Genomic DNA, 16,729 nt, shown 5'->3' on the forward strand with positions numbered 1-16,729 from the left:
GGCCAAGTTTGGGGGAAGGGGAGACCCCCCCCTACAGGCCCCTTCGCCGCCCCCCACCTCCTCCCCCTTTGTGCTGAGACTGGGTGGTATATAAGGGGGGTGTAGGAAGGGGGAGCGATGGTGCAGCAGTTAGCGCGCCGCGCTACGAACCCAGTGACCCGAGTTTGATCCCTGCTCACGGCCACCAACACCAGTGATGATTGCCTGAACCGGTCCTGGGCATCTCCTAAGTCGACTCAGCCTCAAATGAGTACCTCGTGCGATGCGTTAACATTAGCACTGGGGATAAAAAATGTGGCCGGGCGTGGTGTTGGCCGCCCACCCCCTCGTGTGCCATGCCGGCCTTCATAGGTGCTACTCGCTAACAGCACTTGCCCCGACAGTCTGTTAAGGCCATACGGGGGATCTTTTTATTTGTGGGCGGGGGTGCTGATACCTCAAGCAGCTGTCCAGAGACTGGCAGCTCCCGCCAATTGAGTTGTCCGCACTGCTCAGGGGGTCCAGCATCTGCGCACAGATAGGCACACACAGCCAGCGGATCACGCACCTCCTTGCCTCATCACACGCACCTCTTCGCGCAGCCCAGTAGCGTGGGCGCTGACGCGGCCCCAGCGGTTTCCACGTTTGCCACCTGATGCAGAGGTTCGCGATTCAAATCCGGCGGGGCCATCCTGGTTAATACCGCGGGATCATTAATCGTAAATATACCACTACGCGCCGTCCGCTTCACTCACGGTGGACGTTAAAGGTTCCCGTGTGAGGTCATTCGCAAGGGAAGTCCATTGTGTGCCGGCGTCGTGGTCGAAATAACCAAAAAAATACCCGCAAAGTCCTCAATTGGAATCTACATCGCAATCATCACTGCCAACTATGAAAACTTGGTAGGACCCCTCCTGGAAGACAGTCATGAAACTGAGCGAGGCTCTCCTTGGTAGGCAAGCGTGGTTTGTATGGGCGCCCTCTCTTCATAGCCCAGCGTCTGGGCCCCTCTGGCCCATGGACCCCAGTGCAATTGCACTGCCTGCACACTCAATATCTACTCCACCGTCTCTACACAACAACGGCACACACCAACGCGCCCCAAACACACGCCTGAAATGTACAACTCAAACACCTCCACACAACTATGTGCACGTCAACACACCTCGATCACCCAACTAACATCCTTCACCTGTTACCACAACACACGTTCTCACACCCTCCTCCTGATCAGGGTTCTTTTTCTACCCCTGAACGCGTGGATTTCTCCTCTGGACGATCCGGTTTGTTCTCGCATACCAGACACGTCGTAATTGGATTACCCATTACAGAGTATTTGGTATGCGAGGCCTGACACTACTCAGTGGGTAAGAGAAGGGCAATAATATTATTGCCAAAGACGAAGGCAAGTGTAGTCACGCAGACATCTATAAAGGCTGGCACGGCACACAAGAGCGCGTTTTGCCAAACACTCCGGCCTGGCCGTCTTTGTCTCCCCCGGCTCTTGTGTTTATACGCCGCACCAGGTGCTCCTTTACGTTCGTACGTTGAACTTCTTTTGCACCGTACGCAGCCAACTGTGCTAATCGGAGGTACGGGAGAGACTGGGGTCGAACTAGGGGGCGCAAATCCGGACCAGTTTAGATATTCTCCGCTTGAGTTAGCCGCGGCTGGGAGTCGAGCTTGGGTTACCAGGTTCATCGGGCAATGTGCTCAACACCGAGAGAGGGTCTTATGACCCGTACCAGCAACAGCATCGTTGTCCCCCGTCGTCTGCGGTAATTAAATCTGCCGTGTAACAAAGGCAGTCTCAGAGTAAATGCGGGATTAATGGCAAACACTAAACTCTAGCCAAATGCAAGGATATGTAATCTCGAAACTCTTAATCAATGCTTACCATTTTCTGAACGGGTGACTTTTTAAGCCCTTTAATCCTAGAGTGGAAGAAAGACATCTTGTACGGTAATTAAGTCGTATGCCGAGCTTGGCCACTGCCAATCAATTCGGGGAAACGATCGTTCCAGTTCTCACAAACCGAGGTCTACATCCAAGTTGTATGCATATGTATGTCGAACTTCTTTTGCACCGTACATAGCCAACCGTGCTAATTGGAGTTATCACAATCCAAGGTCTATACGAATAAATAAAACATACTTATATTGTGAAAACCCTCGAGGAGAATCGGACGGCTGCGTTGAGACTGCACGGAGAAAGCAACAAAAGAGATATTTCAAGGGGGAGTCGGACACGAAAGAAACGCTTTTTGCCAAAATAATTAACGGCAACATAATTTTTTTTTACAAAAAAAAGATAACGTGCCTGTTGGTCCGTCTGTTCCGAGCGTTCTGATTGGCTGGAAGCCAAAGGGTGCGCAAGGTGGCCGCGGGTAGGGGCTGCGGTGAGCGAGGGAAGGGCATGGGGGTTGTCCCGCGCGTTGGTGGGCATCAGGGGGTGGACACGTCGGGATGTTAGGAGTGTGGTAGTTGAGGGGGGGGGGGCATCGTTCAACAACGGGCACTTCAACCACCGCCACCACCCAGCCATCCGGAGGGTCACTGCCCGCCCGCCTGCACTGCCTTGTGTCATATCCGTACTGCCCACAGCAAGTGCAATCACTAATTACATAAATAGAAAATAAAATAATCTCTCAAATGTGACTGCGGCAGACCACAACAAAGTGGAATGCATCGTGAACTCATGTCCACTGTGAGCCTATGAGTCTCGCTGTGACAGTCTATGGGTCTCTTTGCGGGTCGATGGCTCTCCGTGTGAGTCGGTGACTCTCTGTGGGATTCACTGGTTGTGCCTGGAAGCCAGCTGCCAGACTTGCAACATAGACATCGATTCATAGCTGCTACACAATTCACATCCATACAAAAGAAGAACAATTATCCTGTACTATGCACCAACTAGACCCTTGACCACAGGAGCAAGCCCACTGTGAAATCTGAAAACTCAAAGGTGGCATTGACGCAATACCACTTAGCATGGACACAGCCCAACAAGTGGCAGCGTGGACACAGCCCAACAAGTGGCAGCGTGGACACAACCCAACAAGTGATAGTGTGGACACAACCCAACAAGTGATAGTGTGGACACAACCCAACAAGTGATAGTGTGGACACAACCCAACAAGTTGTAGTGTGGACATAACCCAACAAGTTGTAGTGTGGACATAACCCAACAAGTTGTAGTGTGGACACAACCCAACAAGTGGTAGCGTGGACACAGCCCAACAAGTTGTAGTGTGGACACAGCCCCACAAGTTGTAGTGTGGACACAGCCCAACAAGTTGTAGTGTGGACACAGCCCAACAAGTTGTAGTGTGGACACAACCCAACAAGTGGTAGCGTGGACACAGCCCAACAAGTTGTAGTGTGGACACAGCCCAACAAGTTGTAGTGTGGACACAACCCAACAAGTGGTAGCGTGGACACAACCCAACAAGTTGTAGTGTGGACACAGCCCCACAAGTTGTAGTGTGGACACAGCCCAACAAGTTGTAGTGTGGACACAACCCAACAAGTTGTAGTGTGGACACAGCCCAACAAGTTGTAGTGTGGACACAACCCAACAAGTTGTAGTGTGGACACAGCCCAACAAGTTGTAGTGTGGACACAACCCAACAAGTTGTAGTGTGGACACAGCCCAACAAGTTGTAGTGTGGACACAGCCCCACAAGTTGTAGTGTGGACACAGCCCAACAAGTTGTAGTGTGGACACAACCCAACAAGTTGTAGTGTGGACACAGCCCAACAAGTTGTAGTGTGGACACAGCCCAACAAGTTGTAGTGTGGACACAACCCAACAAGTTGTAGTGTGGACACAGCCCAACAAGTTGTAGTGTGGACACAGCCCAACAAGTTGTAGTGTGGACACAGCCCAACAAGTTGTAGTGTGGACACAGCCCCACAAGTTGTAGTGTGGACACAGCCCAACAAGTTGTAGTGTGGACACAGCCCAACAAGTTGTAGTGTGGACACAGCCCCACAAGTTGTAGTGTGAACACAGCCCAACAAGTTGTAGTGTGGACACAGCCCCACAAGTTGTAGTGTGGACACAGCCCAACAAGTTGTAGTGTGGACACAGCCCCACAAGTTGTAGTGTGGACACAGCCCAACAAGTTGTAGTGTGGACACAACCCAACAAGTTGTAGTGTGGACACAGCCCAACAAGTTGTAGTGTGGACACAACCCAACAAGTTGTAGCGTGGACACAGCCCAACAAGTTGTAGTGTGGACACAGCCCCACAAGTTGTAGTGTGGACACAGCCCAACAAGTTGTAGTGTGGACACAGCCCAACAAGTGGTATTGTAGACACAGCCCAACAAGTTGTAGCGTGGACACAGCCCCACAAGCGGTAGCGTGGACACAGCCCAACAATTGGCTACTCATCCGGCCATGCGCGAGAGGAAGAGGGCAGACACTCACGCAGGGATCCAGCGCTTCGGGGATGAACTCGCCCTCGCTGTTGATGCTGGTGTAGGAGCCCTGGCGCGCCACCTGCTGCTGTCCGGCGGGGACGTGTCCGGGCGGAGGGGACGCGCTGCGCTCTCCTGACGGCGAGCCTGGAGCACCGGCCCCCGCCGCAACACGGGTCGACACGCAGCACACCGTGGAACGATTACCGGCACGCAACGAGGACAGGGATTCACCCCCCCCACCCCGCCCCGTACAGCGTTAACAGACTTTTGCGACAAGTGCTGGGAGCAAAAAATGTGGACAATGGGGGCAGGTGGCCCAGCGCCACGCTCGGCTCCTTTGTCTCCTCGGCGGTGATGTTTACACACCGCACCAGGTACTCGTTTAAAGGCGAGTCGACCTAAGGGAGGTCCCCACCAGGATCGGTACAAATGTCCGCAACTGTTATTGGTCGTGAGCGGGAATCAAACTCGGGTCGCCGGCTTCATAGCGCAACGCGATAACCACCGCTCCCCACAAAACAAACCGCAGCACACACGACACACACCACACAGCGATACGTACCGACACAACAGCGTCACATGCCAACATACACCACACAAAGCACAAACGCACACCCCACAATGCACAACACTACACAGAAACACACACCACAGTCACACAGCAACGCATGTATAAATAAGACGCAAGTACAAACACACGCCGCGGCAATTGCATACGGCCACACACGCCACACAACGCATGCTGCCAGACATCCCAAATGTGGCACAGCACGGTGCTATAGGCCGTGGAAGAGGGCAATGCAGCCAAATCAATCGATGCACTTTACTGATATTCTCCCGGCCGTAAGCATCCCACATTGACCAGGATGGTGAAGTACGATCGAATAACCACAACGGTTTGCATGGGCATGGGGAGACCCTCATCCAGCAATGGGCTGACAGATACGTACAGATCCACAATAGATGTTTGGGTCAGGCCACGAAAATGGTCTCGTCATATTGACGTTAAAATATCCCCCCCCCCACCCCACCACCAGACATATCCAAACAAACTAAATTGTCACGTGGTGTACAATGGTTTAACCCACCGATTATTATTGTTTCGACTCACACCGGTTCAGCTGAAGAACAATTCCCACTGCCGAATTAATCAATCAGACGCGAGGTTTTCGCTTGCAGCTGCGTCAAACATCCTCGGGACAAAATCCGGGAAGTCAAGAGTGTGAACACTGCAAACTGCATGGCTTTGTGACCCGGGACTGCCTTGAAAATGAGACCCTCCAGTCTCCACGGGCTCTCCCGCGTGGTTCAAAACGAGTAAGTTACATACGCAAGACGCTGGTAAACCGATCGCTCTCCAGGTTTCCCCAGCCTCCCTGGGCCACGCCGCCCCAGGCCCTGCGGCCCGCCCACCCCGGGCTATCAGATGGGAAAAGAGCCCAACCTATTGTAGCGATGGCGGCCTATGCGAGGGGCAGGAAGGGGAAGGCCTCGGCAGGCAGGCAGGCACGCACCGCAGGAAGTCACCGAGGCAATAAACACACATCGCACACATACTCGCACTAACGCACACGGAAGCTCACCAACACTCACTCATATTAACACACCACTGCTTGCTCACCCATACGAAGGTGCAAAGACAAAACAATCCCCATGTAGCCTTCAACCTAAATGTTGGGACAAGTGCTGTTAAGCGAGCAGTACGCTGCTGTATTTGGCGTGATTTGGCACATAACAACATGACAGGTACTGGTTGTACCGTGTACCAATAGCAGTGGCTATCAATGCATACCGATGGTACAGCACAAGCGTTGGTACGTGCCAGTGTGTGCCAAAAGTGCACCACCGGCTCCGGGCACGTGGTATATTGTCAGCACGTACAAACAGTACCAGCACCAGTTTGGTTGTCTGCCAGCGCGTTCCAACAGCTACCAGCAGGGGCAGCAGCAGCAGCAACAGCGTGCGGCAGTGCACGTGGGCAGCACAGCGCCGCCGCCGTAGCAGTGGTGTGCGCAAGCGCGTACCGACAGACAGGTGGCGGCTGCGCGGTGCGTGGGGTCCGCAGCGCGCGATGTCTCCCAGCGAGTGGGACGGCTTCATCCTCCCGCTGACGGCCATCGCCGGCTTCCCCAGCCCCGAGTCGTCCTGCTGGGCACAGCGGCACAGAGAGCGGCCCTCGCCGTGAGCGCGCGTGCGTCAGCGGATGGAGGGCCCACAGCCGAGGGGACAAATACGGCCCCACGGCTTCATTTCATAATGTCCCGCAGCCACGTGAGGTCTATGGCCTAGCACTTGGAACCGGCTGGAAAACGTCATTTACCTAAAGTTCCAGATCGTAACACGCACAGTGTTCAATCACACGCGCGAAGACAGGGAGAGAGGTCGGCTCAGAGGCGTGAGGGAACCGCACACGCGGTCAGCCGGCCACAAACAATTTTCCAAGCTCTGCGGTCCTCTATATATTAAGATGTTATCGGCCAATTAATAACGAGTGTTTAACATGTGGGAAAAAAACCGGAGCACCCATACAGACAGAACAGGTGGAGTGCACATTTCTGCTGTACCGCACTTCCTTGACACCCACCAAAAGGGAATTTTGAGAATTTAAAATGTATGTTCTACCCACCTTTTGGCGGCCTTGGTCAAGTGCTCAGTGAAACACCGCCATTAAGGGGCAGACCGATCAATTTCAAGGACAATGCATACATTATCAAAGCTATATGGACGTATTGGCGGCACACCGGTGAAGTTCAACACACCGGTGGTCCTCATAAAACAGGTATAAAATCTAAATTTGAATGGACATTCGTCTTCCGACTGATTCGACATCACGAGAACTGATTTTGATGTACCCTACAAGATTTTCTGATCGGCGAATAAACAATCATTGTGCAAACATTAAATTTGTATATGACGCGTACCGGTGTACTGCCAATACGTTGATATTCCGTTCGCTTTCGTTTTTTTTTTTGCCAGGAGCAAGCATAGCTATGCAAGCTTGACGCTGCCTTGCATCTTATATTTATCTGTCACTGCAAGCATCTTGAGCAGCACTAATCGTGAACTTGAAGGGAACACGTGTAACCTGGCAACAACACTGTGTTTATTACTTTACCGTGCTCACTCAACTTCTGTCACTTACAAGAGGCCCGTGTGTGTGTGTGTGTGCGTGTTCATGTGTGGCTTGGGGGAGTGACAGTGTAGCGGTTGGCGCAGAGCGCTACAAACCTGACGACCTCCAGTTGTATTCTTGCCCATGAGCAATAATAACAGTGGCGAATATCTGAAGTGGTCCTGGGCTTCCCCTAGGTCCACTCAGCCTTAAATGAGTACCTGGCAAAGTGTGTGCAAACATTAGGACTCGGTAGACAAAGTTGGCTCGGCGTGGTGTTTACCAACCACCCCCTCGTGCGCCGCGTTGGCCTTCATGAGTGCTACTCACTAACAGCACTTGCCCAAAAAGTTTGTTCAAAGCGACACAGGAGATGTCTTCAATGTGTGGTTGGCCACCAAAGGTATCTGAACGTCCTATTTGCCCCTCCGATTCTACTACAGCCGAGCTTAAATGGTGCAGCTCTCCTGCAAGTAACTTTGTCGTACTCTTCACATGTTGCACAAAAATTCTATGTTCAAACAAAGCAACTGCATGTTCCTGAGCCGTTAACTAAACTAGCCCCCCCTCCCCCTGAATCTGCTTCTACGTAAATAGGGGCCGGAATGTCCAACTACCACATCCCCTCTCTTGCGTGGGCGACCTGACCCAGCGAGACAGATGGCGGTTGCGGAGAAGGAAAATTAACTACTCAGCCTATGCATCAAAGAGACACAACCGGTTATGTGAGATGGAATGCAAGGAACGCACGGTGGAGCAGCGGTGCAATGAGCCCCAGCGGGCAGAGTCTTGTTTCCCGGTCAGGGCTGATATCGGTGACATCTGAACCAGTCCTGGGTGTAACCCCTTCACCGACCCCGCACACAGTGAAGTACGCTCAAACAATCCCTGCGACTGACACGGTGCGGGGAAGCCTTCATCCAGCAGGGATTTGACAAAGGGGCAGTAAATTAAGGGAAATAACCAGAGCGAATGCGTTACCTTCATATAAATCCTGTTCGCTTATCAAACGTTTCCACTCTGTTACAAACGTGAAGAAAATAAGTTCATACTCTTTGGTTCTTTCGGTAAAGTCACGTAGGTAGAAAAATAAAATAAAACAAAAAAATAACACATCACGACGTTTCGATCGCAACACAAGCGGTCGTCCTCAAATTATTTTTTGCTTTATTTTATTTGTATACCTACGTGACTTTACGGAAAGAACCAAAGAGTATGGATTCCTGCAGTCACGAAAGTTTAAAATCTAAGTAAATTCAGCCATACTGGATTCACTGTTTCCGCGATGGCCATGTGACCAGCATGTCATATTCTATTATAAAACAAGTTCTGCTGCCTGGCTGTTTTTCTGGCTGGCTGATCCATTGGCGGGAAAGTGCACCGCGGTGATGTCACCACGCACATCTGAGTAATTACGTCATCATGCCCCCCCCCCCCCACCACCAACCTCCCACTTTGGCTGTGCTCGTGCTGGAATGTACAATAAAATACATTTACATTTATTTTTTAAACAACGTTGCTCTATGTTGCAGTGCCACCTGGAACTTTACTCTGCGTTGAAGCCTAAATGGCAAGCAACACGAACCAGCTGCGCCCATGCAGGAATACTGCACCCTCAACTTCAGCGTAACAGTGACCTCTAGAGGTGGGCAAGGCAGGGTGAGTGTGTCATGTTGAAGTAATGATGAAGAGGCGCAGTAAAAACCTCACAAAGCCGGACTCGGAGGAATTTGGAAAGGCCACAGAAATAAATGTTTTAGATATCAAACACTCAACAAAACTCCAACCGGAACACTGCTCGCGCACTAACTTCAGAGTCTCTACTCTCCCTCATTGTGGCTCCCTCGCCCTGCACCCAGTCTTGCTCTCTCGCTGCTTCTCCCTTCTCGCTCCCCTTCAACTGGAATCATCTCGCACTGCAGCACACAGAGCAATCATCTTCAATCGAACCTGCAGCTTCCGTCCCTCACTTAAAACAACCCTGATTTGAAGCTTTCGTGACTGCAGGAATCCATACTCTGTGGTTCTTTCGGTAAAGTCACGTAGGTAGAAAATAAACTAACTACATGACTTTACCGAAAGAACCAAAGAGTATTAAAACAACACCCAAGCCCATCCTGCTACTGCAACTGCCTCCACCCCTATCACTACCCCAACCCCTATCACTACCCCAACCCCTATCACTACCCCAACCCCTATCACTACCCCAACCCCTATCACTACCCCTATCACTACCCCAACCCCTATCACTACCCCAACCCCTATCACTACCCCAACCCCTATCACTACCCCAACCCCTATCACTACCCCAACCCCTATCACTACCCCAACCCCGATTACTACCCCAACCTGATTACTACCCCAACCCCCATCACTACCCCAACCCCCATCACTACCCCAACCCCAATCACTACCAACCCCTATCACTACCCCTAACCCTATCACTACCCCAACCCCTATCACTACCCCAACCCCTATCACTACCCCAACCCCTATCACTACCCCAACCCCTATCACTACCCCAACCCCTATCACTACCCCAACCCCTATCACTACCCCAACCCCGATTACTACCCCAACCCCGATTACTACCCCAACCTGATTACTACCCCAACCCCCATCACTACCCCAACCCCCATCACTACCCCAACCCCAATCACTACCAACCCCTATCACTACCCCTAACCCTATCACTACCCCAACCCCTATCACTACCCCAACCCCTATCACTACCCCAACCCCTATCACTACCCCAACCCCGATTACTACCCCAACCCCCATCACTACCCCAACCCGTATCACTATCCCAACCCCAATCACTACCCCAACCCCTATCACTACCCCAGCCGCTATCACTACCCCAATCGCTCCTTAACCACTCCCACCAATTCCCCTGTCACCATAACTACGCCACTTTTAATGACAACCCCACTCTTTATCTCAACCCACTCTCATGTCACGTACAATTGTATAATCGCTGTAAGGCACGCTATACATTGACATTGATATCAGACAAAATTAGCCCCCTGCTGCAAAACCACCGCAGATCTTGTCCGCAAAACGCAGCGGCGCCTTCCGTCGCGATAGCCTCGCGCTACGAGGCAGGACGCGAGCGACGAGCGTGGCACACAATGCGCGAAGAGGGGGGTGCGCCGTACTTACGCGGGTGTCGCAGTCCACGGCCACCAGGAGGATGCGGAGGCTCTTCATGTGAGTGCTCCAGTCCAGCAGCCCCACGGCCTTGTCCAGGTCGTCTTGCGAGATCAGCGGGATCAGCAGCTGCACACCGCACACAGGGAGAAGGGGGGGGGGGGGGTCGTCGTCGGCACCATCTTCGTCATCTCACAGAGCAACGACGACACCAAGGGGTTACGAGGGACATCCACTGTACGGCCAGGGGTGGGGGGTCACCTGTGAGCGGGTGGGTGGTTGAGCGAGTGCGAGTGAACGGGTGGTTGGGCGAGTGAGGTGATCGAGTGAGGGTGGGTCAGCGAGCGAGTAAGGAAGTGAGCAGGCGAGTGAGTATGCAGGTCGACGGGTGGGTGAGCAGTGAGTGAGTGAGACAGCAATTGCGTGAGTGAATGAATAAGCAGGTGAGCAAGTGACTGGGTGGGTGGGTTAGTGAGCGAGTGAAGGAGAAGGGGGGTGAGGAGGTAAGTAAGGAAGTGAGAAGTTGAGTAAGGGAGAGGGTGGGTGAGCGTATGAGCGAGTCACTTAATCAGTAGGCGAGTGAATAAGTCAGCGAGCGGGCGGGCGAGTGCATGAGCGAGCATGTGAGTGGGGCAGCAGGTGAGCGAGTGAGGGAATGGTGGAGCCAAAAGTACTTGCCCATATTGTTATTGTATTGGGGAGGGTCTGAGCTTAATGACAAAGTGAGGGTCTCACCTCGTTATTGGTGTAGTGCAGCTCCATCATCTGCCCGAAGCCGGCCTGTGCCTTCAGCCGGATGGCCTCGAGTTTGACAGGCCGTGGGAACTGGATGATCCTGCAGTAGAGACACGGTCACTCTCATAAACTTTTGAAATAAATATTATAGCGCGTTGCATTGTACAGAGCTCGAAGCTCTAAATCTTTTCTGTGTCCGGTTGTCCAAGTACGTTTGTGCTCGAGTATGTGTGTAGAGATGGGCTGAATTGGTACAGGAGGGTCTGTCTGCTCAGCTCCAGGCCTCTGAGGAGGAGGTTCTTGCAGGATGCTACTGGACAGTTGGAAGCAGTCGCCCTCCAACAACAAAGGAGGGTAGCGGAGCTCACAACAAGGATTAGAGCGCCGGGCGGCTAAAATGCAGCAAGTTGGCGCAGTAGTGAGCACAGGTGGCGCAAATACCAGTCATCTCAATTAGTTATCCCATAACACTTGGGCCCGTCCTGTGACCTCCTGCACTTCACAGGATGGCCTCAAATATACCTGGCCTGGCACAAGCCCTGTGGTGACGTCACCGCCGCTGAGTGCTGTATGGCAGCTGTTGTGAAATGTGCATCTGCTCGAGTATTTGTGTCCGAGTCTCTTTCTACCTCAGTGTGTGTGTGTGTCTAATTGTGTCTATCAGTTGGTATAAATGAGCAGGAGTTTGCCCGAATGTCTATGTCTGTGTTTGAGAGAATGAGTGTGTGAATGTCCATCTGTATGAAGGAGTGTCTGTTTTGTATGTCAGTCTCAGTGTCTATATCCATTCCCCTGTGTGCGTCTCAGTATATGTCCATCTCATTCTATGCATACGTGTCTCCAGATTTAAGTACATGTCTGAGTGAGTGTCTGGCTCTTTGTTTGTTTGTCTGAATACCGAAGTGAGTGTCTGAAAGTGATGTCTCAAGAATCTATACTTGTCCAGGTCTCACCGTTTCTCTCCCCGGTACTCGAACTTGACCCGAACGTCAGTCTGTAAAAAAAAAATTAAAAGACCACAAATGAAACGTGCTCATGCGTCATGTCTCACCAGCTTACAGACTGTTGAGGCAAGTGCCATGAGCAAACCATAATGAGGGCCAGCATTGCATACAGAGAGCTGGTGTGGCCAGCACCATCTTTCCGCACGTCCAGTTAGCACGGTTGGATACGTACGGTGCATAAGAAGTTGACCACACATACATACTTCGGCTATCTTTGTCCCAACCTCTTCGTCTCCCCAAGTATTCGTGTAAGGCCGAGTTAACCGACCAAGGACAGATGCTGCTGTTACATACATGGGTACTCAACTCAGGTCGCCGGTATTATAATGCAGTGTGTGCAACGCTAAGCCAGTCGCTCTCAACACACACACACACACACAAAGAACCCCTGCATAGCCTCTAAGAGACTATTGGGGCGAGTGCTGTTAGCGATTGCTTATTCGGGCCTGCACAGCACACACAGGGATACGTGGCCAGGACTGAATCTCGCCATCTAGGCGAGATTCAGTGAGCTGACCTAGGAAAGGCCCAGGACAGGTTATGATACCATGTGTCGTTGATGTTATCCATTGCCAGGAATTTAACCCAGGTAAGTGGTCACCATTGGTCACCATGCTCGTGGCCTGTAATCCAGCACTGTGGAGGCAAGGGTTGGTGGATCACACAATCATTTCGAAAACTCCCTTCGTGTAGGCGCCGAAGAATACTACCCTGGCATTCCAAGAGAAGACGGTAAAGCACAGTGTGAACTAATATCATCTGTCCTATCTGTATGGGATAGTGTTGCTCCCCACGCACTCAAAGGCCCACACAGATGGGTTCAAGAACAGGCTCGCCATGGCTGCCATCTGCTGGCCACTTCACGGCCCCAGCGGGTGTGGGAGTTTGACAAATCTCTCTCTGTGCAATCGGTCGCCCCTCGCCTCCAAAGAACTGGCTTGGGGCACAGGCCACACTACCGCGCGAGGCCCATGGACGAGGCTGCTTGGTGGACGATGGTGAAGGGACCAATGTATGGAGAAGTCTGCTTCTAAAGGTGGTGGCTGTGGATAAGGCAGATATAGAGTAGCTGTAGGGAGGTGGTTGTAGGGAAGGGTGACTGTAGTGAGGGTAGCTTTAGAGAGAGCGGCTGTTGTGAGAGTGGTTGTCGAGAGAAATGCTGCGGAAGGAGTGGTCGTAGTGAAGGTAGCTGTGGTGGTTGAGGGTGGCTGGATGAAGGGGTGGGGGGCTGTGCTTTGTACCGAGGGTGCTGCGGGGCCCTTATGCCGACCGGGGTCGACCCCTGGGGCCCTCTGCCGCTGGGACATCTTGAGGGCCACCAGGTCCTTCATGATGGAGTGGAGCGCCCGTTGCTCGTCTGTACATGGGCAAAGACACACACCGCACAAAGTTAACACTCGCTAACACCAACACTCTCCAACATCGACACTCACATGCACCGCCACTCACCAAACACCGACACCAACACTCGCACCGATATTTACCTGCACCGAAACTCACCGACACTCACTAACACCGACACTCGCACCGGCTCTGGTGCGGCAGCATGAGCACAATTACCAGGTGTCGGGAACTCCTCCCCCCTCTCTCTCCACAACCACACCCAAATAGCAACGCAGAGATGAGAGGGTGGAATGTTTGACAAAAATAAATTACCCAGGAAGGTGCATTGTTTTGGTCGCGCTGATGGCAAAGCTGATGTTCAGCAGAAGAGTCTCCAATTCCTTCTCAGAGTGAGCAGCAATCACCAGTGCACATAATCACATGGGTGATCAGTCGGTAGCCATCTCCGGATTTCACTCGGGCATCAATTGTAATAATATTTATAATGGCATAGTTTAAACTTGTGACGTGCACAGCACTTTCTCACTTTTGAAGAGAGCAACGACGACATGGTGAGATGGCACCAACAATTGCCCAAGATTTGCCGTTCTCCATATGCTCAGGGCGTTATCGGTTAATTATTAAGTACTTGCATGTGGGAGGAAACCGGTGCATGCGTGGTGTAAATCCACGCATGCAAGGGGGAAACACTCTATCCCATTTGGAGGGAGCAGGTGGAGTCCACATTTTTTGCTGTATTGCATTATCCTGGCAAGCCAGGGTGTAGCACCTCACTGATACTCACGGGGAAGGGAGTTTTGCAACATTTGTGAGAATCAGAATCTTTACTGAGACTGGAGGAATCCGATGGGCTAGCTCTTTTTCACAGATGTTCAGTCATGCAGTGTGCAGTGATTCACGAACCCTCGGTTAAACGGTGCTAGCATTCGCCACCACCGCTCGCCGCTCACGGCATCTGTCGTGTCAGTCATTGGCATTATTTGACCATACTTCACCACGCTAGTAAGTGCAGTTTGGTACCGGGGGGGGGGGAGGGGGGGGGGGGGTACGACGTTCACCGTGGCCTAGAGTCGAAGTCATGTTGCCGGGTTCACAGTGCAGCGCGCTAACCGCTGTGCCCACCGCTACACCCGCATCGTGGACACGTAGAACCTAGGGGCGTGAGCACCTCCTTCGGCCTCCGCACAAGGAACACGGAGACCACCGCAGCGCTTTCACCCCAATGGTGAGCGATGGCGGGGCAGGGGCAAGGGGGAGGGGGTCAGGGGGGTGGGCGCATGTCCTTCGGCACAGCGGTCGTTCACAACGGACTCCCCCAACAGGAAAGGAGTTCGCCTGGCTGCGCGCGTGCACAGGAACCGCCCGACACCACACACACACGCGTGCACACACACACACGCGTGCACACACACACACGCGTGCACACACACACACACGCGTGCACACACACACACGCGTGCACACACACACACGCGTGCACACACACACACGCGTGCACACACACACACGCGTGCACACACACACACGCGTGCACACACACACACGCGTGCACACACACACACGCGTGCACACACACGCGCGTGCACACACAGACTGTAGGGGCAAGTGCTGTTAGCGAGCACCTATGAAGGCCGGAACGGTACACGAGGGGGTGGGTGGCCAGCACCACGCCCGACCGCCTTTGTCTCCCTAGTGGCAATGTTTACACACTGCACAAGGTACTCATTTGAGGCTGAGTCGACCTAGGGGAGGCCCGGGACCGGTTCAGATAATCGTCACTGGTGTTAGCCGTGAGCGGGAATCGAACCCGGGTCGCCAGGTTCATAGTGCAGCTCGCTAACCGCTACACCATCGCTCCCCACACACACATACACGCACAGACATGAACGCTTACACGCACAAGTGCACGCATACACACGCATGCACATCCAGAAGCGCACAAACACGCACACGCACGTACGTACAGAGGCAGACGCACTTGCAGACAGACGCATATACACACATGCACAAGTAGAGACGCACACACATATACTCATAGGCATGCACGCGCAGACACAATCACGCACGCATGTGCACACATGCAGACGAACACTCAAACAAACGCACATACACACATGCACGCACACGCGCAAAACGTCGCCGCCAGTGCAAGTGAAAGTGTCAGAGAGGGCGGCCGTTGGGAGAGACGCAGAGCCAAGGGGAGGGGCGAGGAGAAGCAAGCCCGGGCAGAGCCCCGGATGGACGGCGAGCGAGCGAGGAGGAGCGGAGCCGCGATGGAGTGAGGGAGGAGCGTGGAGGAAGGAGGAGTGGGCAGCGGGGAGGAGTGGGCAGCGGGGAGGAGCTCGCGGGGCAACGCGCGACGGACGAGGAGGAGCCGGGCAGAGCGAGAGACGCTCGCCCGGTTGAAGGCGGCATGCAATCGCGGAGGGGCTGCCCTGAAAACCTGCTTCCTGCGTTTGGAGATAACGGAGCGGAGAAAATAGCCTCTTAAAACAAGAAACACAGCGGCGGCACAGGGCGGCAGGGCGGGGGAGTTAGGCCCGCGAACCGCGTCACTCACACCCCCCCGCACCCTCGTTCTATCCCTCACTCGCTCACTCATTCCCAAACTGATTTACTCACTCACCTCCTCTCTCACTCATTATCTCACTGAGGACAAGGACAAAGACCCCCCGTATAGACTTAACAGACTGTTGGGGCAAGTGCTGTTAGTGTGCACCTATGAAGGCCGGCACAGCACACGAGTGGGTGGGTGGCCAGCCCCACGCCCGGCCGCCTTTGTCTCCCTAGTGGCGATGTTTACAGACCGCACCAGGTACTCAATTGAGGCCGAGTCGTCCTAGGGGAAACCCAGGACCAGTTAAGATATTCGTCACGTGAGCGGGAATCTAACTCCAGTCACCGGGTTTGTAGCGCGGCGTGCTAACCGTGACACCGCTGCTCCCCATCACTCAGGAAACACACACCCACACACACTCTCA

At 53.1% G+C, this 16,729-nt stretch overlaps 1 protein-coding gene across 8 annotated transcripts in view; it reads right to left on the reverse strand.

The window, feature by feature from the left end:
- Positions 1-16,729, reverse strand: part of LOC116948608 (mitogen-activated protein kinase kinase kinase 3-like) — a 48,265-nt gene that overhangs the window by 15,835 nt on the left and 15,701 nt on the right. For all 8 annotated transcript variants that reach the window (XM_032965441.2, XM_032965440.2, XM_032965439.2 and 5 more), the window contains 7 exons: positions 13,646-13,761; positions 12,354-12,394; positions 11,401-11,500; positions 10,678-10,794; positions 6,428-6,548; positions 4,411-4,547; positions 437-507 (listed from right to left, as the gene is read on the reverse strand). In XM_032965441.2, coding sequence (XP_032821332.1) covers positions 437-507; positions 4,411-4,547; positions 6,428-6,548; positions 10,678-10,794; positions 11,401-11,500; positions 12,354-12,394; positions 13,646-13,761 — 703 coding nt within the window. The remainder of the gene's footprint in view (positions 1-436; positions 508-4,410; positions 4,548-6,427; positions 6,549-10,677; positions 10,795-11,400; positions 11,501-12,353; positions 12,395-13,645; positions 13,762-16,729) is intronic.

This window comes from Petromyzon marinus, chromosome 34 (genome assembly GCF_048934315.1).
Source record: "Petromyzon marinus isolate PM22_M1 ecotype Great Lakes invasive population chromosome 34, UKy_Petmar_22M1.pri1.0, whole genome shotgun sequence".
Taxonomy (NCBI): Eukaryota; Metazoa; Chordata; class Hyperoartia; order Petromyzontiformes; family Petromyzontidae; genus Petromyzon; species Petromyzon marinus.